This window comes from Rousettus aegyptiacus, unplaced genomic scaffold (genome assembly GCF_014176215.1).
Source record: "Rousettus aegyptiacus isolate mRouAeg1 unplaced genomic scaffold, mRouAeg1.p scaffold_m13_p_5, whole genome shotgun sequence".
Lineage (NCBI taxonomy): Eukaryota > Metazoa > Chordata > Mammalia > Chiroptera > Pteropodidae > Rousettus > Rousettus aegyptiacus.
This window is the reverse complement of record NW_023416308.1, coordinates 100,731,045-100,754,860: the sequence shown is the minus strand read 5'-3', so window position 1 is coordinate 100,754,860 and position 23,816 is coordinate 100,731,045. Positions and strand designations below refer to the sequence as shown.

Genomic DNA, 23,816 nt, shown 5'->3' with positions numbered 1-23,816 from the left:
TGCATAGAGCTTATGTTCTATTGAAAGGAGAAAGGGAAAAAATAAAAGGAAGTAAATAAGAATTCAGATAGTAATCACTGCTACGAAGTCAATAAACAGGGAAATGGAGTGGCTGGAGTGCAGCTGGTTGGTAAGTGGGTGGAAAGTGGTGAAGCTGGAGAGGTGGCCAAGTGGCATATCCCACAGGGCCCTGTAGGCCGCCATGAAGAGTTGGGGTTTTATTTAATTGCAAAAAGAAGTCCCTGGAAGGTTACAAGCTTGGAGGATCTATGAACTGATTTTTATTCTGTCCGGATGAAAAGTTCTAATCCACATGTGGTAAGTCTCAGGGAGCAAAAGTCACTCCGTGGACAGGCAGAACACCTCTTCCTAAATGGATTGGGCAAAATGGGGATTTGTGTTCCTTCCTGAGACTGAGTACAGACAGCACCTTAATGTAATCGGAAGGTATCTTTAGCTCTTTATTGACAGACTCTTCTGACTCCGAGTTCTCTTGGGATCCATCCCAAACTGGCAGACGCATTGCTCTTGGAAATGTGTGGGACTGAACCAGAGCGGCTTATGGCAGGACTGATAAAGTCCCTCTATTTACCTTTACTCCAAGTGTCTGGCCCACCTTCTGCCTTGTGCCTCAAAGTCCTGAATTAGTTACCTTAGTGGGTTGAGACCTAAGGCCTTGAATAAATTGGAACCAAAGTAAATGGTTTCCAAAGACTAACCAAGTAATACCTGCATTTCATCAGATGCACATCAGATTTTATTCCTTGGAACATTGGTTTCCAAGCACATCAGAATTACCTGGGCAACTTATTCAAAATATTAATACCCCAAGGCCAGCTACAGGAAATTCTAACTCAACAGGTGTGTGGTGGGCCCGGGGACTATATAGCGTTACCAGACAGGCCACATGATTCTGCAGCAGGTATCTGAATGCACAGAGACACCGACTGAATTCTGGGCATGTTAACTGTATAAATTTGTGTATGTGGAGCAGAGCTAAGAAAGGCATCTTGGTGAGAACCTTAGGATGACAAGGACTGAGATACAGAGTGGGCAGAGACAAGAATAGAAAAAGACTTGACAGGTCAGTCCTGGATGCACATTGCTGAGAACACAACCAGTTTAAAGGCAACGCGGAAGCCATTCTCTCCCCTTAGTTCTATATTTGGCTTCAGAACACTAGAGCCCTCTACCTCTTAAAGTAGTTTGGATTATGGCTGTGATTGTTTGCTTCAGCACAGAAGCTTTCAGTGGCGACCTTGGACCCTGAGCATTTGCCCTTTCTTTTCCATGGAGTATCATTTTCAATGAGATAATTAATATGGAAATGCAAGAGTGAAAACTTAAGCTACTTGTTTTTGAAAACAAGTACAGGAAAGTAATGTCCCTAAAAGATATCATAGAACAAATACTCTTTCCTTGTCCTAATTAATCCTCATTCTAGTTCCAGAGACAGAAGTGTTTGGGTTAAGTAACTAGAGCCCTTGCTTGCCGTATTTATTTTCCCTATCTCTCTACCTTCTGGCCTTTGATTAACACTCTCCATTTATAGTGGGAATTCAAGTTGCTCCCAGCAAGCTGAGTGCTCCAGGTATCCTGTTACCTTTCTCCTATCCATTTGGCCCTGGTCCAGATGTGTTCTCCAGGGCACTCTGTAGCTGGTCTTGCTTAGCAAAGAACCTTGAAAATGTTTTCTCTCCATTCTACAATATACCTGTCCCAAAAGAACAGGGAAGTTGGATGGCATCCAAAACGGATCGTATTTGTGTTTTTCTGGACATCTTTAAAGGGTGATTGGTACTCTGGAAAGAATTAATCTCTCAGTTTATGAAGACAAATGCTTGTTGGTGTTATCAGAAGGTGTATTCTGCTCAGTTATTTATAATCCCAGGGAACAAAGAACTGGCCCCCGAGACTACCCCACTGATCTACGAGATGTTGTGGGTATAGGCACACCGGGAGAATGTAAAATGGTGGGAAAGCTAAGGGTTTAATGGCACGACTCCCTAATGCCTGCAGAAGCAGACCTGAAACTGCCAACCTTCGTCCCAAGGAAAGAAGAAGTGCAGGCCACAGGCTAGAATGCTCAGCAAGGATGAGAACAGCTAAGCTAACATTTTAATTAACTGGTATCAATTACAAATCACCTCTTTCAGGAGAAGGTTCCTCTCGAGGAAGTATTTTGCTCATTGAAACATCCACGATTGGGTGGCAGTAGCCTGTGAGATGTTTTAGAAAGCCTCATTAACTCAGACTTGACTCCTTAAGTGTGAGTGATAAGAGGACATGGGGTACATGTATGAAAACAGAACATACAGGATCCTTCATCAGGAGTCAGAGAAGGAATGGTGCTGACAGGGATGCGGTAGGGTTGTTGACAGTGCATATACATGCATGTCAAAAAGTATAGTCCTCCCAGCAACCCTGCGAGGTTGGAGGTGGCCTTTAAAGCCTCGACTGGCACACCTGTAAGATGGGAATAAGTCACTAATCAAGGTTCCACAGCCAGTAAGTGTCTTATGTGGTTGTGTATAGGACTCTCATATATTCCTCACAGTTCTTTCTTAGCCTGGGAGGGGGTTGTGCAGGTACAAATACAAAAATAAAATACCACATCTGGCATAGGTGGCCCCTCCCTTTCCTGACTCCCCTACTCCAGTTGGGAGCCTTATCCCAGGATTTCATTTTCCCCACAGTCTTTCTCTCAACTACATTCAGAATTCTTAATAAGGTCTCAAGCTTCCCACAGACATTTTCATTTTAGTCAGAAAGTGTTGTAGGCTGAACAGGGTCACGCTCCAACAACACCAGATTGGGCAATAAAAAACGGATGTTACCAAACATATGAAAAATACACTTGAGACGAGAAAGAACGTGGTTAGCTTACTCAGTCAAGAGTGAGGACAACAGTAAATTGTTTCCAAGCTCTCTATAAAATAATGATAATATAGAAATATAAAATAAATTTATATAGGATAAATTGGCATATAGTAAATTGTCTGCTTACCTACAAAGAGCTACAATGGCTAATTAAAGGGAAGTGGTTTGGCTTGGTAAGGGAAAAAACCCAGTTTCAGAGTTTCACAGACCTGAGATTGTTCTCCTGTTACTGCTTTCATGGTCTTGTGCCAACTATTTAACTTTTCCCAATCTCAATTTCCTCATTTGCCAAATAGGAATAATGATACCTATCTAGAGTTTAAGATTGGAGTAAGAATTAAATGAGGTGACATGTGGGGAGAGCCAGCAGTATTGTTAGAGTAAGTATGGAAAAAAATACTTCCAGACTTAGAAGTGATAAAACCACATTTCTCTAAATGTACCCTTTGGTTCAAGATGGTTTTCTCTCTCTCTCTCTCTCTCTCTCTCTCTCTCTCTCTCTCTCTCTCTCTCTCTCTCTCTCTCTCAACATATATGTATATATACTTCATATCTTCCAAGGCAAAAACAAAAGAAATTTACAAACACCAGTTTATAGCTTGGTGAAACTCTAATGAGCCTTCTGAGAAGCTCAAAATTTCTTCCCAATTTTCAAGGAAGGAGCTGTGGAAAGGCAAATCAAATAAGATTAGCAAGATATAACCAACTTTTAGCTTGGTGCTTACTAAGAGGTGGTAAAGCTTGTCTCCACTATTTCTAAAAAACATCCGAACAACTAAGTTCGCCTTTGGATCTTTCATCAGAGCAGGGGACAGCATGTCCATGAAACAGATTTCAGATAATGCAGTTAGACTGAAGTAAAATGCAGCATCTACTGAACCTCATGGCCCTCTCTCATCAAAACTCTGTACAGAAATAAATGCAAAGGGTTTTCGGCAGGATGCAGTAACATAGGAGGGCCCAGATTTAAGTTCTGAATCCCATAATGATTTCTTTGGTGTTTTTTTTTTCTTTTCTCTTCTGTTTTTCAGGTACTCTCCCCTGGGTATTGCCTGCCTTATCTGTGGGAAGATCATTGCAATCAAGGACTTAGAAGTGGTTGCTCGGCAACTGGGGATGTACATGATCACAGTAATTGTGGGCCTCATCATCCACGGGGGCATTTTTCTCCCCTTGATTTACTTTCTAGTGACAAGGAAAAACCCTTTCTCTTTTTTTGCTGGCATTTTTCAAGCTTGGATCACTGCCCTGGGTACCGCTTCCAGGTAGAGAACACACACAAAAAAATCACCTTTCTCTCTGCTTAGTCTTTTACCCTCTTTGCCACTTCCTCCTTTTCAAGGTCCTCTCATTGCAAAGCTCAGTGAGAACGCTTTTCACATACTATGAAAATACTTTTGAAAAAGGTGAACACTTTGTATTTTTGGCTTCTTCTAGAAAACTTCTGCTCTTTCTGATGAACATATTTGTTAGTATGCAACTGTGTTTGAAATATGATCTCACATTCAATTTCCAGGATGTATATATGCTCTTAATTTACATGCCTAATTTGCCACATACCACATTAGCGTGGTTTAGTTTTAAATGTTTTCTGAAAGGGTATAGCAGGATGTTACCCTATTTAAGAAATTCTTCCACCTGTGATTTGAAAAATGCTGTCACAAAATATCACTTTATTGGAGTAATTTTTCAAAAGTGAGAGGATGAGCTTTTATGGGGTAAATGGTGTGTTAGGTAATATTTTTCAAGCAAACCAGGAGTTAGACAAGTCTTTGACTTATTCGTGAATATCTAATGGATCATTCTGCCCCACTGATTTTGAGAAAATCAGGCTGCCGTTGATTCGACTTAACATTGAGAGTCAGTTCCTCCTTCATCACCTAGTTCTGGTGCCCCTGAAGCCGACAAGGACTCCAGAGAAAAGAAATTTTTTGATATCACTCTGAACTAAATTTAACAAAAACAAACAGACAAGAACAAATACATAAGAAAGGCCTGGCAATTTAGAATTTCAAACACGAAAAGAGTTTTATTCTTTCAGCCTGTAGTTGGGGTTTGTGTTTCTGCACATGTACCCTTAGGTCACAAACTAAGACCGAGGTCATAAAGCAGGTGGCAGGGAAATGAGAAAACCCACATAGCTCAACATCATGTCTGGAGTCACAGTTCGCAGATCCTTATTACAGAGCCCTGGACCATACACTGCCAGAGAGGTGACCACTCTGTGACACAGGGGGACTGCTGTTCCAAGGCTACAAAGCAGACTGTCAGGATTTTCTTAAGTGACCTATAAGGCAAATAGTAGTGACTTCCTGGGAAGGCAAATTATAGTTCTGTCTGGCCAATCAATGAGAATTTGGTACTGGTAGAATGTGGGGTTTTAGAAAAATCTGAAATATATACACTCCTAGGGATCTAGATTCTCCATTTAGTTTCCCAAGGGAATCTCTCCAAATTTTTTTTTCCTTTTTGGGCCTAGAAATTTTGTATGGCTAAGTAGCTCTTGCCATAAAATCCTCTCTCTTTGGAGAAAAAGTAAATCTTTTTTTCTCTGAACATAAAAACAATTACGTTTAGTTTTATTTTTGTTCTCTGGTTATGAGCATGGTTTTTGCTCACTGTGAAAATGTTTAGACAGTGAATAAAGTTTTGAAGATGAAGACGAACATCACTCATTCTATTATCCAGTGATAATTGGTAGTAACCTTTTATTTAATCTTCAGTTATATATCTTCCCAGTTCTTGCTATATACAGATAATTATAAATGTTGTCTTTCACTGGTCAATATATCATAAAAGTTATATCTGTCAATATAGATCTCTCTGCTACTTTTAAAACTGCATGATAGTACAGTGTATGTACTACATTGCAACCCCCATCCGGACCGTGGCATGTCTTTTAAAAAACTGTGATAGGCATCCTTGGAAATACACCTCTGAAAGTTTGTTGGGTGACCCCTCAGGATAAATTTCTAGAACTGAAATGTCCAATGGTATGCATACTGATGGTGTTAAAACATATCACCAGATTGCTATTTAGGAAAGTACATTACTTTAAGTCCCCATGGGTGGAAGAGTATGCCTTACACCACGTGCTCACCGGCACTGCCTATTATCAGTCACTGTAATATTTTCCAGTCTTATTAGTGAAAAGTGATCTCATCAAACTTGCATTTCTCTGATTGCAAGTAAGGGGAAGCATCTTTTTTTGTCTTCTTATTGACCATCCTGCCCTCCCCTTCCCCACTCTGTGAATTGTTTTTGATCTTAATTTCCTGTTGGGGTATTCCCCCTTTCCTGGTTGGTTTTCACCTCTCTTCATGTATCACAATGTTAACTAATGTGTCACATGTTACAAATACTGTCTCTCTCTCTACTTGACACTTATCTTACAATTTACAATACTTTTTGCCAAAAGAAAATTTTGATTTGTACATTGAAGAAGCTATCAATATTTTCCTTTAGTATTTAGAATTTTGATTTTCCTCAAGAACATCTCTGTGAAAGTTGATAAAACATTATAGGTTTCTTCCAATACCTTTATGGTTGATCTTTAAACTTTTTAAAAAATATGATTATTTTCTTTTCTTTGAATGAGTAGACAATTATCCCTATACCTTTATAAGACAAAGTAAATCTTAAAGACTTATGGATGGCCTAAATTTGTATTTAAATCAGACAAGTGCTTGCATTATTAGGCCAAAGCCACAAATATTAGACCCATTTCTCCTCTTTACCCTGTATTTCATTTGAAAAAAAAAAGAGAAAAAAATGTGGTTTTAATCTTTAGTTAAAATGTGGATGTGAGATTTCTTTAAAAAAAAAGAAACAAAGAAATAAAGAAAAGAAGAAAAAAAGTCAGTGTGGCAGGAGTCACCATGCTAAGAATTAACTTTGCCATCATAACTGGAGGAAAAAAACACAAAGCCCCAGAACAGCGAGATAAACATCCTTTCCACCTCCTTCGACCTTGGACTGAATGTAAATGTGAAGAAGGCTTAACCACCTTTTCTCAATGGATGTGAGGGAGGCGCATGGAAGGGAAATGGCCTGGGACACACCTCTCTGCCTCCCTCCAGCTTTGGAACATGATGTGAACACTAATCAGGAAAGAAAAGAAGACTCTCAAGTATCTTATAGTTATTCTTAGCAACATTTGAAGACTGTCATATGGTCATTGAGGCACAGGCCAAAAAAACAAAACAAAACAAACAAACAAACAAAACAACAATATCAGAATGTGGGAAAGACAGGAAAGAGTTAAGATGTTCAAGTCCCAGTTGGAATTGGTTGGGTATATATGGGTTTTTAAGACACAAAATATGTTCAGTATAGAAATCGAGAATATTCTCAGGCCTTATCAGTTATTTTACCCAATCTTGTTAATTGTCTAAAGACCCCTTTGACAATATTTTGGAAAAATAGATGCAATAATAAAAATGAACATATTCTAGTCCTCTCAGAGACGTCCTTAGAGTGATATCATTGATAACCCCAGCCAACAACCACAACCGAGCAGCCATTTCAGATCAGTCATGATGTCCTGGCAACCCTTCAAGGGGAGTCCTAGGAAAAGGCGGGGTGGAGAAGGCGCAGGGGTGAAGGAAGTAAAGGGACACTAATTTCTCATTAGAAAAAATGGGCAGCAAGCCAGGTATGATGGCATCTCCAATGCAAATGAGGCCAGACCCCTAACTTATCTCTCTGCATTTATAAGGTTTGAGTAATGAGAGGTCTCTAAACATTCATTTTTTTTCTCCCTACCTAAGACCAAGGAGGTGAGTGAGATAGACCTCTGACTTGATATCACAAAGAATGTTTTTCAAGATAACTAGCTTCCCTACAGTTGTGTTAGGAGCTTTCTGGTCAGTGGTTTGATAAAATGCAGATTTAAGTGACTCAAATTTTAGAGTTTTCAATTCCTTGGTTCTTAGTAGGCCCTGGAATCTGCATTTCATTTGGCTTCTCTGAAACCGATGGTCCTCGCTCACTCTCTGAGCAACTGAGACCTCTGCAGGTGTCTGTGTCCAACTCAGCCGAAGCCCTGATTCTGACTAGTAGAAGGAGGAACTATGACTAAAGTTGTAAATGTAAGAGAGGAAAGAGTGCTTTCTGCTTTAGAGGTTTGAATAGGAAAAAAGAGAGAGAATAGACCACAAAACACTCCCATGGCAGTTTGAGTGTTCAGCATGACATTCCTTACTTAAACCTTGAAGCCAATTCACCTACACTCCTATGCACCTCTACCCACATGGAAGTAATATTCTGGCCTTCAGGTCTCCTATTTTAGAAGATACATGAACATGACAGGAGTTCTGATATTTGAGGCTGGGTCATGTGGTCATGAATTCCCAACCCACGCCTGGGAGGAGTGGAGGTGAAGTCACTTCATACTGGGTCTTTGATTAGCTAAAAATCACATGCTTGTCTGCTGTACGTCAGTGGAGAGACTGTAGAGTTGGCTATTTACCAGGAAGTTAGACTGTCTGTTAGGGCCCCCAGTGAATTGCTAGAAACTCGGGTTCAGGCTGAATGGTGTTTAACATGTTTGTTCAGCGTTCTCAAAATTAGCAGGCCTAGCTTAAGGCAATTCCCGGGGGCTAGAGGCAACTCATGTAGTCATTTAGTTAGAAACAGCATTTCTAGCATGAAATTATGGGTCATTCAAAAATTCTCCAGTACATTTCACTGTGGATAGCTAATTCTGTTTTGACACATTTTTTTCTTGCAGCCCCAATTAATGTGGTCAATTATATGGGCTTCAATATTAATCCAAGATGGAAACGATGAGCAAAGGAAGAAGAGAGCCTGAAGTTCTGAGTAGATGTCAAAAACCAGAACCAATAAATATGTTTTGCTGCCTATAAGCATCTTAATAAGATTGAATTTGAGCCTCCAAATTGCTAGTTTTTAATATGGCTCCAGACACTGCTTTTTTGCATGTCATATTGTTTGATTGGAACAAAAGAACAAAAGCTTTGTGGTGACAGTTTATGCTTTGTCCTGCTTCTCTACAGTGAACCCAACTCTTCTCTCTTCCTCTCTCTCAATCTCTCTCTCTCTCTCTTTCTCTCTCTCTCTCAGTGCGGGAACTTTGCCTGTCACCTTCCGTTGCCTGGAAGATAATCTGGGGATTGATAAACGCGTGACCAGATTTGTCCTCCCGGTGGGAGCAACCATTAACATGGACGGTACAGCCCTCTATGAAGCCGTGGCCGCCATCTTTATTGCCCAAATGAATGGTGTTGTCCTGGATGGAGGCCAGATTGTGACTGTGAGGTGAGCGACGAGGGTAGAGCGAAGCACTGCAACAACCCTTTACCCCACCCCCTTCCGCACCAACGCCATTTGACAAGGGGGCCATTTGAGTTTCAGTTCTCCTGGCAGAAGAATGATGAAATAAATATTAGAAAAGGAATTATTGGCAGACTCAAAGGGAAAAATTCGTGACAGGAGAGAAGCAGGATTATTCCAATGCCTTCTGTTTGTGTTGTTCTATGAAATTGCTTTGGAAACTTGATATTATTTGAATTCTACCAACCCTGTGATGTTGCAAGACAGTTATTTCTGTGCCCATTTAATAGATGAGGAAGCACAGGCTTCAAGGGGCTTGGAAGCTTGTCCACAGCTACAGCATTAGTATTGAGCCAGCAGGAGTGTAACTGGCCAATGTCATCTGACTCTGGTTCCAGTTTTTCCCTCGTTAAAATATGCTCCCTTCAGCATTACAGGGGGTGATGGAAGAAATGATGAAATACTGGAAGGAAGAGATTCCTCAATACAACATAAAACATTTTATTACAAATAAATAGCAAATGTTTTTGTTTTTACTAAAGCTATTTTTACCATATGTATTCATTGTTTAAAAAATTCAGAAAGAACACTTTCCCAAGAGGTCATTAAAAACACATTGCTGTTCCATAAATTTTAAGATCACACCTACTTGCACACATTAATTTATCTAATTCTCACAACCACCCTATAAGTTATATAAATTGCCTTTGTCAGATCAGGCTGCTATAACAAAATAGCATGGACTGGATGGCTCGAATAGCACACATTTGTTTCTCACAGTTCTGGAGGCTGGGAAGTTCAAGATCAAGGTACTGGCAGATTCATCTCCTGATAAATGCCCTCTTCCTGGCTTGCATATGGACCTCTTTATCCCTGTTTGCTCAGGTGCACTTTCCTTGGTGTGTGAAGAGAAATAGCCAATTCTCTTATGTCTCTTCTTACAAGGGCACTAATTTCATCTTGAGAGCTCTACTCTCCTGACCTAATTACCTCCCAAAGACCATGGAGAGTAGGGTTTCAACAAATAAATTGAGGGAAGACACAACTCAGCCTATAACAGTACTATAGGGGAGCCTCAGTTTCCTTATCTGTATAATGGGGACAATAATCACAGTTCTAGGAGGACTGAGAGCATTGTGCCTGCTATACGGTCACCTGCCAATAAATGTTAGCTACTAGTATTACTACTGTCATCATGCTCAATAAAATACACTGCTCTTAAATGTGAAAGAAAAATGTAACAGTGACGTAATGAGAGGAAACATGCTTCAGATCAAAGTACAAAGACTTCCAAATCATGTCTTAACAGAATGCATGTCAGACTGCCAACCTCCCTTGCTTTAAAACTCAGAGATGAAAAGTTCTCCTTAATGAAGTCCCTTCTTTTGAAGCCAAGCAAAGGTGATTTCTGGTCCCTGACTGCAACTGCACTTTCCATTGAGTTCACGCCATTAGATGAGAACTTAGACATAGGAGAATGGACCAGTAACCAAGTGATTGAGATTCATTAATTCATTGAGTTTTCACTGTGGGAAGGGATCAAGGGACACCAGGAACCAGCAGGGCATTAGAATCAAGCAGACAAGTGTTCACATCCCAGCAGACCATGTTCAGGCTTTGTGATCCTACCTTTCTCCACCCATCCGATCCATGGTTTCCTTGTGTGGAAAGCAGGTTCTACCATATGAACTGTGCAGGGATGCTGTGAGGCTCTGCTGTGATAATGTGTATGCAGTGCCTTGCACAGTATCCAAGAGCCAGCCCTAGAGACATGAGCCAGGGAGGGGAAGGACAGGAAATACAGAAAGGGATAAAGGGATTGAGGGAAGATGGCTGCCTAGAGAGCTACTGCAGGACTTAGAATTGCACAGACACTCCGCCCATGAGGGCACAATTGGGTGGAGGAACAGAGAGGGGACCAACTTCCAGGAAGCATTTTCTTTATAGGATTTGTCACACACAACCAAGAGGTAACCAGACAATGAGGCCACAGTGCAAGGGATGTGTAAGAGTGACTCATAACAGAAGCAACCGATGTTGTAATAAAACAGTTGAAACCAAGGTCGTTGGAACTTGAGAAGTTCCCCTTTCCTGGTGCTCCATGCCTGTCAGGGAAATGGCTGAGAATTCCCACCTTTCAGCTCTTGGGGCTTTAGGGAAGTTTTCATTGCAAAGTAGCCTCACCTTGTGGAGATTTCCCCAATAAGAATAATAATTCACATTGCAATGTGCCTGGCCTCTTCTAGTGCTTTTTATTTATTAGTTCTTGAGGATCCTGTGAGTGAGGTATCATTATCATCGGCTTTTTTTCCCCCCACAGATAAAGAAATCAAAACACAAAGGGGTTAAGTAAGTTGCCCAAGGTTGTGTGGTTAATAAGCTGCAGAGCTGGGATTTGAACCCATTTCCTTCCATTCCAGAACCATCAATGATAATCACAGCACACTGCTACCTCCTATGACCCAGATGGGTCCAAGGGAAATGGAGGTGTCTAAACCCAACGCTAGCTCTGTATTTGCAGGGGAACAGCACAGATGGGTTCTGTAGGTTCCACACAGAGGAAGTGTCTTTACTGTAGCAGGCCAAGTATGGAATGATAGCAATATGAAAAAAACAATACAAACCACAAACCTCCTAGGGTCTTCCTTTCCTTATATGTGAAATTAGATAAATTCAGGTCCCTCCCAAACCCAGGATGCTGTGCTTGGTCTCACCGATGGTCCGGACTTGGTTAAACCAGTTTAGGATTTAGTCTGGAGCTGAGGGGGCTCCTCTAGAAACCCTAGAATTTTATTATTGTAAAGAAATCTGCTCCCCTTTTCTTTTCAGTGCCTAAAAAAGAAAGTCGGGAATCTGTACTTTCTTCTATTTAGACATGACAGTTTTCATAAAAAGCATCTAGAAAGGAGGAGAAAAAGTCACTGCCCTTTGCTGGACCACAGAGGCCCCTGGTGTCTCGAGAGGGAGCTTGAACCCTGGATTAAACCCTTTTCCAGAGACAACCTCAAAATGATGTTGGGTGTGCCCTTGGCGTTGCAAACGATGAGATGCTTCAAAAAGAAAACCTCCCGTTGTTTCATTATCATTTCTTGGCATCTTCTGTCTGAATAATGGATTTTTCAATTCATAATGAAATGCCCAGGTGTCTGAAGCTTAATACCATTTGGAATCTGTTGATTCGTTCCGCCGATGTCCCCTTGGTTGGGTCTGGATATTTACTATTCTGAGTTCTCATGTTCACATTGGCAGTGGTCTTCCCAGACTCCTGCCACGTAGTCCAAAAGTTTCTGGTGCAGAGACTTAAAGGCATCAGCAGAAATGAACACAGTGGTATTCCCATGGGAGGATTAAGGGTGATTTGTTTTCCTTCTCTAATATTTTCTTACCTGCTTTTAGAGCCACACTCACCTTCTTCGAGCACTCTGATATTTTAGGCTAATTGAGTATCATGAGGAGGATAAAGTTCCAGTTCACGAAATTATAACCTCTATTACAGTTCAGCAGAATCTAAATAGGCCCTAATTCTGGGTCTTGGTACTCTAGATTTCTCTATTTCTTAGGACAGAAAAGGAATTTTGTGTGACTGCTGAGAAAATTAGAGCTTATAATTGCCAGAGATGGTTTTGCCAAGGCCTCTTTCTCTTCCCATGACCTGGCTTTCTCTGTTCTCACAGCCTCACGGCCACCCTGGCAAGCGTCGGCGCAGCCAGCATCCCCAGTGCTGGGCTGGTCACCATGCTTCTCATTCTGACAGCCGTGGGCCTGCCAACGGAGGACATCGGCCTGCTGGTGGCTGTGGACTGGCTGCTGTAAGTGCTGGAAGATAGGTTTCTTCTGGGGCCGTGAGGACTGCCTCCAGGGGCGGACAAAATGCAAGGTTGCAGCCATGACCGTAGCCGGTCCTCACTGTGACTCCCTCATCTCCTCCCTCCATTCTTCCCTCTAACATTACTGAGCGCCTACTTGAGAGCCAAAGAAGAAAAAGAATCTTTGAGGGCCTCACAATCTAGTGGAAGAATCAGATAAATTTTAATACAGTTAAAAGCATGGCAGTAAAAATCTCAAACCATTATGTTGAGTGAATCAAGCACAAAGGAGAATATATTGTATGGTTCCATTCACACAAAGCTCTAAGAAAGACAGTGTAATCTCTAGCAATAGAAAGAGATCAGTGGCTGCCTGGCCCCTGGGCTAAGGGTGTGAGGATTAACTGGAAAGTGGCCCAAGGAAACCGTTAGGAGTGACAGAAGTATTCCATATGCACAAGTACGTATAGGTTGTATGTTTGTCAAAACTCATCAAACCATGTATTTAAAACGGGCACATATATTGTATGTACTCTTCAATAAAGTAGATTAGAAGCTAGCACACAGGTAAAAGGATAGTGCTAGAGAGAGGCACCATTCCCTCTAGCATGGGGGGAGGGCAGAGTGGAGAAGTCAGAAGCCGTGAGAACGGCTACAGAGTTCGAGTGTCTGCTACGTCCCAGCTACTCTGCTGAGCACTTCACATCTTCTCCTTCCGCAAGTTTGGTGTTATCGCTCCTATTTTTTTAGATGAGAAAGCTGAAGTTTAAGGAGATAATGTGACTTGAAAATGAACAAAGATTTGACCCTAGGTCTGCTTGGTTTTGGAGGCTACCACATTCATAATCCTGGCCATATTCAAGCTTCTAAAGGCAGTGACAACTGAGCAGAATCGTAATTGGTAGGTAGAAGTTACTCAAGTATACATAGGTGGAGGGGGAGATAGGACATTCCACTCAAGGCCAGCCTGCACGAAGGCACTGAGGCAAGAGCACGGGGACCTATGAGTGATCTAGTATTGTTGGAGCACAGTGTGAGGCAGAGTGGCGAAATGCGAGGCACGATGGATAGCCTCAAAGGCCATGCAGAGAACCTTGAACTTGACTGAGTAGACATAGCCCAGCTATCTTTCCCAGAGAAGGGCATTTTCCTAGTGTAAGACACTTACTACCCATTCACAAGCTAGCCAGATGATCCCCAATGTGGAGGTTGGAACCCATAGTTGGGCTAAGGGCCCATTCAGGCTCTGATGTTCTGTGCTATGTATGCTGAGGCCTCCTGTCCACTCTTGGAGCTGAGTGACGAGTGCTGGTGCAGAGGTTTGTAGCCAAAGTACCCACACATTTTTGAAGCCGCCCCACATGTCAGCGGCATTTTTTTTAATAACATTGATTGGCACAGATTTTAAGAGCCAGACACCACATTTTATAGACTCAAGTTTCCCCAGCAGTAAAACAAGTTCCTTCCCCTCTAGTCAGCCTTCCCAAGAGGGAAACATGAAAGCGGCTGAAGGGAAGAGAGACATCTGGGAAGGCTGGAAGGAAGCCTGGTCTCCCTCCCCATCAAACTTGCTGGCATCGAGGTTTGGTTTAGAAATGAGAAGCGGCTCCCTCAACATCACCTCCTCAGTGGAGGAGGGCTGGGAGGAAAGTCATAGATCTTCCTGAATTAAATCAGAAATGCTCTGGAAATGCTTTCAGTGGGAAGGGGAAGAGCACATGGAACAACCTCTAACATGTCTCCGCCTGTCTCTCTCGGCTGGTGGCGGAGGTCCTCTGTGCTAGTGTGGCGGTTCTCTGGGGCCTGTGCTGGCTTCGAGGGCAGCTTTCTCATGATGTCTGCAGGCAAGGCAGTCTTGGGGCAGCTGAGATTCGGTGGTGGGGTCGGGGTCAAAGGATTGGGGAGAATAAGGTGAGGAGATAGAACAGTAGGGCAGGATTTAGTTGGTGAGGTGGACAGAGAGAAAGTAACACGGGCAAAATGGTTTGAAAACAGAGCATACAGTAGGAGCTCAATAAATTCATGCTAAAGTTAACCACAGAACTGCTGCATGGTAACTAGGGGCCTTTCCACACAAGAAGAAAGACAGAGGAAGCTACTAACATCCCTTCTACTTATCCTGTGACTTTTGCTTACCGCGTTCTCCACCTCTTTGTCCTTTGGGTCTCTCAAACCCATGACGTGATCAAGTGTCCCGTGCCTACTGCAATGACATTTTAGGGCTTGTTTCTGAGGTCTGAAATTCACCATCAGAGAGTCATCTTTTTAAAAAATTATTATTCTAGAAGCTGCCTCCCCCCCATGATAATGCAAATACCTTTGAATGGAAAAAATGCACTAATACTATGAAGAAAAGGAACTGATATTTCGTGGATACCTCAGTGTTCTTTACCTCTGTTGACGATCAGTTCCTAAAGAGCCCTAGCATGTGTTTCACAGATGAAACCTGGAATCAGAAGGGTCAAGTCTCCCGCCCTGAACACAGGAGAGCTTGTGCGGCCAGGCCAGGGTCCTTCATCACACTCCACACAGCTTCCTAGTTATTATTACTGCGGGTCTAACAATGGGGAAGAGGATCTGAGAGGTCAAGAGATGGGACGACTGGGGAAGAGAGCTCTTAGGGTCACCCCTGGTTCTACATACTAACCAGAGGATTCTTTGTTGGAACTGTTTTTCTTTCCACTTCCCAGGATTAAAACAAAACAAAACAACTAGGGACAAATGGGGTACAATCAAGGTCTCAGCTACTCCTACAAGTCAAGTCCTCCAGCCCCAGTGGGTCAGCCATTGTGAGCCTGGTCTTCTTGGCAATAATTTACTTCCAAGCTTCTTGGATAGGAGTCAGATCATGAAGCATCCCAGACCCTGCCTACTTCTGACCTAAATGTCAGCGAATGGAATAAGAGGGCCAGGTCCTCCCTGATCACCCCACACAGGCACTCACATGCTCACACTTGCATGGAGCACAGAGTGTCCTAACTCCAGGCCTGAAACGTGCTAGCAGAAGGGAGTTGGCCAAACAAAATGATGATGCATTGGGATTAGCTATATTGTATATATGAGAAAACTTGATCCCAGGCTGGCACTGGAAAGGAAGGAGGGAATGAAGAGCTGTTTCTAGTTCTGGGGTTTGATCTCAGATGGAGAGAGGCTCTGGTGATCAAGGGAAGATAGGCGAAGAGGCAGATGCCCTGGGTCTGAGCTCAGCACTTACTCCCTGCAGGACTCCAGGCAGGGTGCTTACACTCTGGCCCTCAACTATGTCATGTGTACGATGGGAACAATAACTTACCAGCTTGAAAGCAGAGTCTAGACCTTGAATGCCCTTGAGTGCCCTTCTAGTGTTAAAACAAGAACTAGAATAGCTGATGGATATTTGTATACAAATAAGCATGAATGTTCTTTTTAAGAAGAGAAGAAAAAGAGAGGGTAGAGGCTCTTGGGAAAATGCACGCAAAGGTCTGTAGCTGGGTCGGATCTGCTTTGAATTAGTAATGGTGCCACATTCTTTCCCACCAGAAACAGGAGTTCTGGAAGCACATTCTTGGTCATGGGTTCTGTGGCTATTGGGTGCCCATTAGTGCAAGAGCGGGACAGGGGCACGAGTTGAGATCGGGGTGCAGGTAAAGGCTGGTCCTTCCGCAGTAGAGGAGTCCATGGAAGAACCACAGAAAAAGAAAAGGGCGGGTGGTGGGATGTTTTTTTCCTCTAAGCAAGATTTGTAAGCTTTCAGAACTCTAGCAATTTTTTCAATTTAAAACCAAACAAAGCCTGCAGGGACATTTAATGTGCCACACTGTTTGCCCACTGCTGGAGACCAGCCAGCCTCATTACTGCCCGCCAAGCCCTGGATGCTTTTCAAAGGACAGGCTTAGCTGCTCCATAAATGTCCTGATGGAAACCAGGATTCTGAGCCCTGAAAAGTGCTTGAGTCTTAGAACACCGGATGGGTGGGGCTGGTAAAACCAGAACCTTCCCCAGAGTCCTGGAGGCCCTTTGTCTCAGGAATGCTTGGTAGATATTTCTAAGAGACCTCGCTGACACCGGTCTTTCTTTGAAGGAGACATGACCAAGTGAAAACTGGGAGCTACTACCAGGGAGAGGTGATAATTACTGGGCCTGGCCACAGGTAGGAAAAGGAAAGCCAAAATAAAGTGAAAGCCAAGTGGATCTGTGGCTCATTTATCACATGAGACTGTTAACAAGATCATTTCTGGAGACATGTTTGCCAATTTGAATATAGTTGAGATGGAAGGCCTTAAATGGCCTCTACCCTACAGTGGGGACTCTGGAGCTCCCCAATTACCATCCCTCCTGGGGATTGAGGAGATCTGGGGTAGGGACCAAGAATTGGTATTTCTATCAAGTTCCGGGTGATGCTGATGATGCAGTCCAGGGATATCACTTCTAGAAGCCATGGACTAGAGATAGAGCAGGGGGGACACAGTTCTTGATTGTGGGCATTTGAGCATCTCTATACTTTTTTGAGCACCAGTTGACAGAGTTAACAGTTCATGAATCCATTCAATGAAAATAAATCAAAAGGACGCAGGATACTAATATCTAATTCTTAGTGAGTGTTCCTTCAGTGTTAGACATTGTTCTAAGTACTTCACATGGACTTGTCTAAAAGTCACAGAAAATTATGAGGCAGCTAACAGTATTACCTCCATTTTACAGTTGAGGAAACTGAGGCTCAGAGAGAAGTAACATCCCAATTTGGTGGGTACTAAATGACTGAACTGGGATTCAAACCCAGATGATCTAGCTGTTCCTTGGGGGTTCCAGGCCTGCCAATTTGGGTTCTTGTTCCTTCATTAAGGCACATACACACACACACACACACACACACACACACACACACACCCCTGATTTAGACCTCACCCCACATCTGATGGAAAAGAAAAGTCATTCCTACATCCACACTATCTCTGAAGATTCCAGGGCCTTATGTTGAAGTCTTCGGCTTCGATTTGATACCACTGAATTCTTTCCTACATCTTACCTCATCTCCAGTCTGTGTCAACCTCAGCATGGAATGTGGCCCTTTCCTGCTCAGTCCTTCCCTCCCTCGTCCCAGTGTCCCTGATTCAATGTGTAATCATAGTTGGTGAGGACAGGGTGGGTATGGGGCTATCGTTCTGCACAGCAAAATCATTCTTTCACCTATCACACGAGGGATACATTCTCATGGAAAAACAAAGGGATGGGCAAAACGCAAGAGAATTATAAGATGAAAAAGGAAAAAAAATCTCCCTTCACCTACAATTGAATCTTGAAGGGGAGCCAAAGAGTCCACTCCAGAATGCGTCAGTTGGCATGTGGATTATTTTGAGCTAAAGGCAATCAAGATCCGACAGACTTAGGAAAATTTTTTTACCTCCCCCTGAAGTGACTGAAAGAATTTAGCAAGGGGGCCTGTACCGGGGAAGAGAGAAATTACTGGAGATAACTTTTTCATCCAAGAGACTTATCCGCATAGCAGGGCAAAGATTTGTTTACCAAACATCTGCGCTTCTCATCTTCCCGTGCCTTGTCTTCCCTCCCTTTGGAAGCCCAGACCCCTTCCCTCTTCTCCTTAGCTAAGGCGGTATGTGATCCTCCAATGCCTGACCGCTGGGAGTCTCGTATTTTTATGGCACTCCCATATGTACAAAATTAAATTTGTTTTTCTCCTGTTCATCTGTCTTATGTTGATTTAATTATTAGATCAGCCAAAGAATGTAGAAGAGAAGAAGGGAAAATTTCTCTGCCCCTACAATCTCAAATGTTATATCTCTGAAGTCATCACTGTTAAGAATTTTCGGTAGCACAAAAAGTAAAAGTTTAATATTAGTCATCCCTTTTCTTAAAAAAAAAAAAGAAAAAAAGAAAAAAAGCTTCAGTGTTCTCCATCCTGAGGAAGCTCTCCCTGTACTTAGTCCTGGTCTCTCCCCGCCTTGCTGGGCCTCCTTGCCCTCCAACTCTGTGTCTTTTCTCAGCTTTCAGGACGCCTCTCTCGTTTTCAGAGGCAAGATCATTTGGCTTTCCGTGTCTCCCCTCTCTTGCCCAGAGTCCTAGCTCTTCACCACCAAAACATCCAACTGAAGTTCACTGAATAAAAACCAGTTCTCTTTCTAGAGTTAATATGCCCTCTTAAACTAATGACCCTGCCTCCTTCACATACCTGCCTGCCCTCTTCCCGGGGCCCCTCCGTATCATAAATGGATAAAACATGGTATTGGCCCTCAAAGAACTTATAGCCTAGGAATGGGAAGAGATGTGGTCAAAGAATTCCAACAGAATGTGCTAGGTGTAAGAAGAGGAATGGTTAAGACTAGAGGAATAAAGGTAGAGGAATAAAAGAGGAAGTGATCTACTCCCCTTTTCACTTGGACTCATGGTAACAATAATGAGGAGTAGCTAAAGCTGAGCACTGAGTTTGCCTCAGGCATGATGTCAAGTCTTTTATGTGCAGAGTGGCAAAGGACCGCCCAGATGAAAAGAACTCAATACATATTAGTCAATCACTGAACACCTTTAGAGGTGGGTATTGCTTTTCTTATTTTACGAATGAGAAAGCTGAGCAGGAAAGACTAAGTAGCCTGCCCTGCTGGAGCCAGGATTGCAGTCCAGGCTCGAATCCAAAGTTCACACTCAACCAATGCTTCCGTGGGCTCTCCTTCCCTCCCCAAACTCATGTGGGTTTGGCCCGTGCATGCCCAGAATTATGCCAGCCTTCTCAGGTGACCCCTCTGCCACACTTTGTGCCCCACATCCTGAGAGTCAGACACCGTGGCTTATTTCTATGATTGTTAAATTGAGTCATGAAATTGCTAATATATGACATTTGGGGACTTATTGAAATGGCGATAGAAGAAACCAGATGAATTTTGGGTGACCTTGCTTCCTTCACTATTATTTTGTGAGAACCAGGAATTTCAGACGATCCCACTATTTTCCTGTTGGAGGATTTAGATTGAGAGGTAGAAAAAAGAGAGAGTCCCTTGGCTTTTCTTCCAGAGAACCAGACCCAGTGCCTCAGTGTGAAACAGCTTAGTCAAGCCCCTCTCTCGTTTTTGGTCCCTGGTGGCCCCCAAAGCTATAGTCATCTGTAGTGAATTCCATTCAATCAAACATTCTGTCCCCTTCTCACAGTCCTGGCACATAGCATCCAGACCCAAGAATAGCATCAAGCACTCTATAATTCTTTCTACTAAGTAGCCTACGAGCACCTGAGATCAACAGGGTTTCCTAAACGGTCAGGGCTGTTGTGAGAGAAAATGAAAGTATTTGCCTGTGAAGAAATTTTCCACATGTGAACCATAAACTCCCATATCCTGCTTTTGGCCAGAGTCGGACTTCCCCAGAGTTAGTCAGACATTCTCCCGGTGGCCACAGAAGCAAACCGAAAATTATTCCATCTTCTGTCCCGCATCTACCATCCCCTTTCCTTCTCAGTCAATCTCCTTGAGTAACTTGATCATGTATAATATCTCCATTTCCTTACCTCTCATTCAATTTTCAGCCTATGGCAAGCTGGCTTCTCTCTCTGCCTCTGAATTAAAAGTGCCCTTGCTGGGTCAATAATGACCTCAGTTGCCACAACCAAGAGATGCTTCTTTTCCTTGTTACCGGACCTCTAGGCAGTAATGGTCTTTGCCCACTACACCCTAATTTTTGAAACAGGCTACCCCCAAACTCTTCTACTTCCCTTACATCTTTGCTGACTCTTATGCCTTTGCTAATTTCTTAAGTGTTGTTTACCCTCAGGGTTCTAGACTAGTTTTTCTTCTCTTCTGACTCTGCATTCTCTCCAAAGATAAACTAAACCTGCCTGCGGTGTCCACCTGTGGCCTCTGTAGGTGTTCTTACTCCTAATTTACTACCTGCAGCTCAGATGCTCCTCTTGATCTTTAATCCATATTCAGAACCACTTGTGTGACATCTCCCTTTTGCTGGGTTGCAGCCTTCACACTCAATATGTTCAAGCTGACACCAGAATCTTCCCCATCTCTACCAGATATGCCCCATAAATATGGTAGCATTGTCCGCTGATTGCCCGAAGCAGAAACCTGAGAGGAGTCCGTTACTCTTTTCTCTTTTATTCTCTGTGACCAATCAGTCCTCAACACCTGTAATTCTAGCTCCTAACTCTCTCAAATTCATTGTTTCCGTGTCCATTACCTCTTCACTAAGTCGATTTTACTCCTTTGGTCTTGCCCTGCTTAGTTCATTTTTCATAACGGAACAAGTGTGCTCTTTCTCTTCAGTGGCTCCTCATTACACTTGGAATAAAGTCCTAACTTTGATCAATCCTTACTTTCTGACTCTCACCACACTCACCAGAGATTCTGAACACACCCCAGTGCTCCTTCCTCCAAGATTTCACATGTATTATTTTTCTGTTTTTTTCTAGCTCATTATCTCAGACGTATCCTTAGCACCTAACTCAAGACACTTCCACTCAAGCCTTTCCTGGGACTTAACTGTAGATAAAATGTCCTACCTACAAAACCCCATAGCAACCAGCACTTATTCCTATAGAACATTTCTCTTACTCCAATGGGGAACAAAGACAAGTAAAAAGAATATGGTTCTTTGGGAGAAGGAAGCATAGGAAATGTCTTGTCTTATTCTTTGCTGCCTGGATACTTGGCATAGTACCTTGCACACATGAAGATGTTTCATTCTTCATCTATTGAATGAATGAATGAATAAACTAATGAAGAACTCAGAAAATATTAGAGCCTATGTTCTCTTTTTATTTCCACTTAGCCATTTTCATGCTCTTATGCTCCTGCAATCTTTAATGAGTATTTAAGGCATGCCAAGTGTTTCTCTCATTTAACCCTCACAGACTCCTGTGAAGTTGGAATTAGCTTTATTTTATATTTCATGCTCAAGTGAGAAGTGATTTTCTCAAGGTAAGAGAACCAGAAGATCTGGGTTAAAGTTTTAGCTCTAAATTCAGGGTCCTTTCCATCTCGACTTTGGTGTCAAATATTAGTATGCTTTGATTCTACCCAACTCTGTCTTTCATTCATTCCTGTCCTGATGGCTATTTTCATTGGCCAGAGTTCCACTTTAAATTAAAGGAGATCTGAGAGTGTGGAAGAGATATGAGCAGTGGGTGGATTCGGAGAAAGCTTGCCCAGAAATCTTCTCCCCAAAACTTGGTTCATTGGCTGCTCAAAGAGGGTTTCAAAGAAAGTCAACAGCTGAGGAAACAGGAATTTGTAAACTTAAATTACCCATTTGAGTGGAAATGGGTTTATTAAATTGAAAAGGTCATTAACCCTTAAGCTTAGTATTTTGTGCTTTTGCCCACTCGATGGAGTATGAGTGATGATTATCCCTAAAGGGGAAAAAGCACATAATGAGTATCAACTGTGGGTCAGTAATTGGTTTTGTCTTTCCCAAATCCCATAAAATAGTTATTTTAGCTGCATGAGAAAAATTCTGGTTGAGAAAGTCACCCAGATCACACAGTTAGTAAGTGGATTCAAAATCAGAGCTCTGCAGCTCCCAGGTCTTTTGCATCATGTGGCAGACAGCGAATTCTGCAGTCATAGTGCCTGTGTTCAAATTCGGTTCTATGACTTTTCTAGGATGTGTGACTTTGGGAAACCTCTTAATCTCGCTGGGATGTGGGAGCTCGTGCTTTGGTGCTGTTAAGCCCCACATACTCGGCTGACAATAAATTCTCCTCCTTCTAAAAAAAAACGTGGAAAATAATACTTCTTATAGAGTTGTGGTGAGGATTAAATAAAGTAATATCTATAAAGCATATCCCTATACATATTAAATGCGACATAAATATTAGCTATCAGCATCATCATTATCATCATCACTACCACCACCACCAACAACAACACCTTTAATTGTTCTACTTGCCAATAAGGCAGTTTTTTCTGGGCCACGAGATAAATGAGTAGTCAGTGCATTCCTCCTGAAGTCTTTAGCACTCTTTAGAATTTAACAATCGGTCAACGCTGTAGCGTACATGACTCAGAACACTTTCTTTGAGGGATTGAAAGTATATTTGAAAAACAACAAAGTAGACTACAACCGTATAGTGGACAAATAACTCAGCTGGTTAGTTGGGAGTGTTGCTAGAAGAATTGTCCTATAAACAGGGTTAATGTTTTCAGGAGGAGACAGTAGCTTAACCAGGCACGTTTAGATGTTCTATCTGGGTGTTACCAAAAATATATTGAAATTGATGTAATAAGATTAACAATACTGTTAAAAGTACATGTCAGGTAATAATTAGTGTTTTGTGAATTCTTACTAAAAGTCTGGAACTGCTGGCACTTTGTTATCTGATTTAATCTTCACAACAACCCTTATGTAGTAGACATTTTTATTATTTCCATTTTATAGATGAGGGAACTATGGCTCATGAATGTTAATATGATCGATGTTGTCCAACAGGTAAGGGGAAAAGCTGGCATTTGAATCCAGGATGGGCTGCCTCCAGAGTACATGTTCTTCCTTAACTACTAGCATGTATTCTTCCTCATTTCCTTATACTGGGACTTTCTAACAATCTCTACAAGTACCTGATTTTTGTGAATGACCCCAAGACCCAGTCTTCATTCATGCACATCCTGAAGCAAATTCTCCAAAGCAGAAGGAAGGAAAAGAGCATTCTCAGATGGAGAGAATACCCCTGAGAGTTGAAGTTGGGTTCTGACCTGTATTTTCTGATGGGCAACATTTTCCTGCTTGAAACCAGAAGGACAGCTGGTTCACAAGCTCTTTGCAAGGGAGCCAAGCCGGACTTCTCCTAGTGCTGCCTTCATTGGTATTATTCTGTAATGAGAAGTAGATTTGATAACAACTAGAATTTAT

The 23,816-nt window shown here is 42.4% G+C and overlaps 1 protein-coding gene across 2 annotated transcripts in view; it reads left to right on the top strand.

Moving 5' to 3' along the window:
• The window catches only part of SLC1A2 (solute carrier family 1 member 2), a 140,338-nt gene that overhangs the window by 101,880 nt on the left and 14,642 nt on the right, over positions 1–23,816 (top strand). For both annotated transcript variants that reach the window (XM_016123244.2, XM_016123243.2), the window contains exons 7-9: positions 3,912–4,145; positions 8,965–9,159; positions 12,849–12,983. In XM_016123244.2, coding sequence (XP_015978730.1) covers positions 3,912–4,145; positions 8,965–9,159; positions 12,849–12,983 — 564 coding nt within the window. The remainder of the gene's footprint in view (positions 1–3,911; positions 4,146–8,964; positions 9,160–12,848; positions 12,984–23,816) is intronic.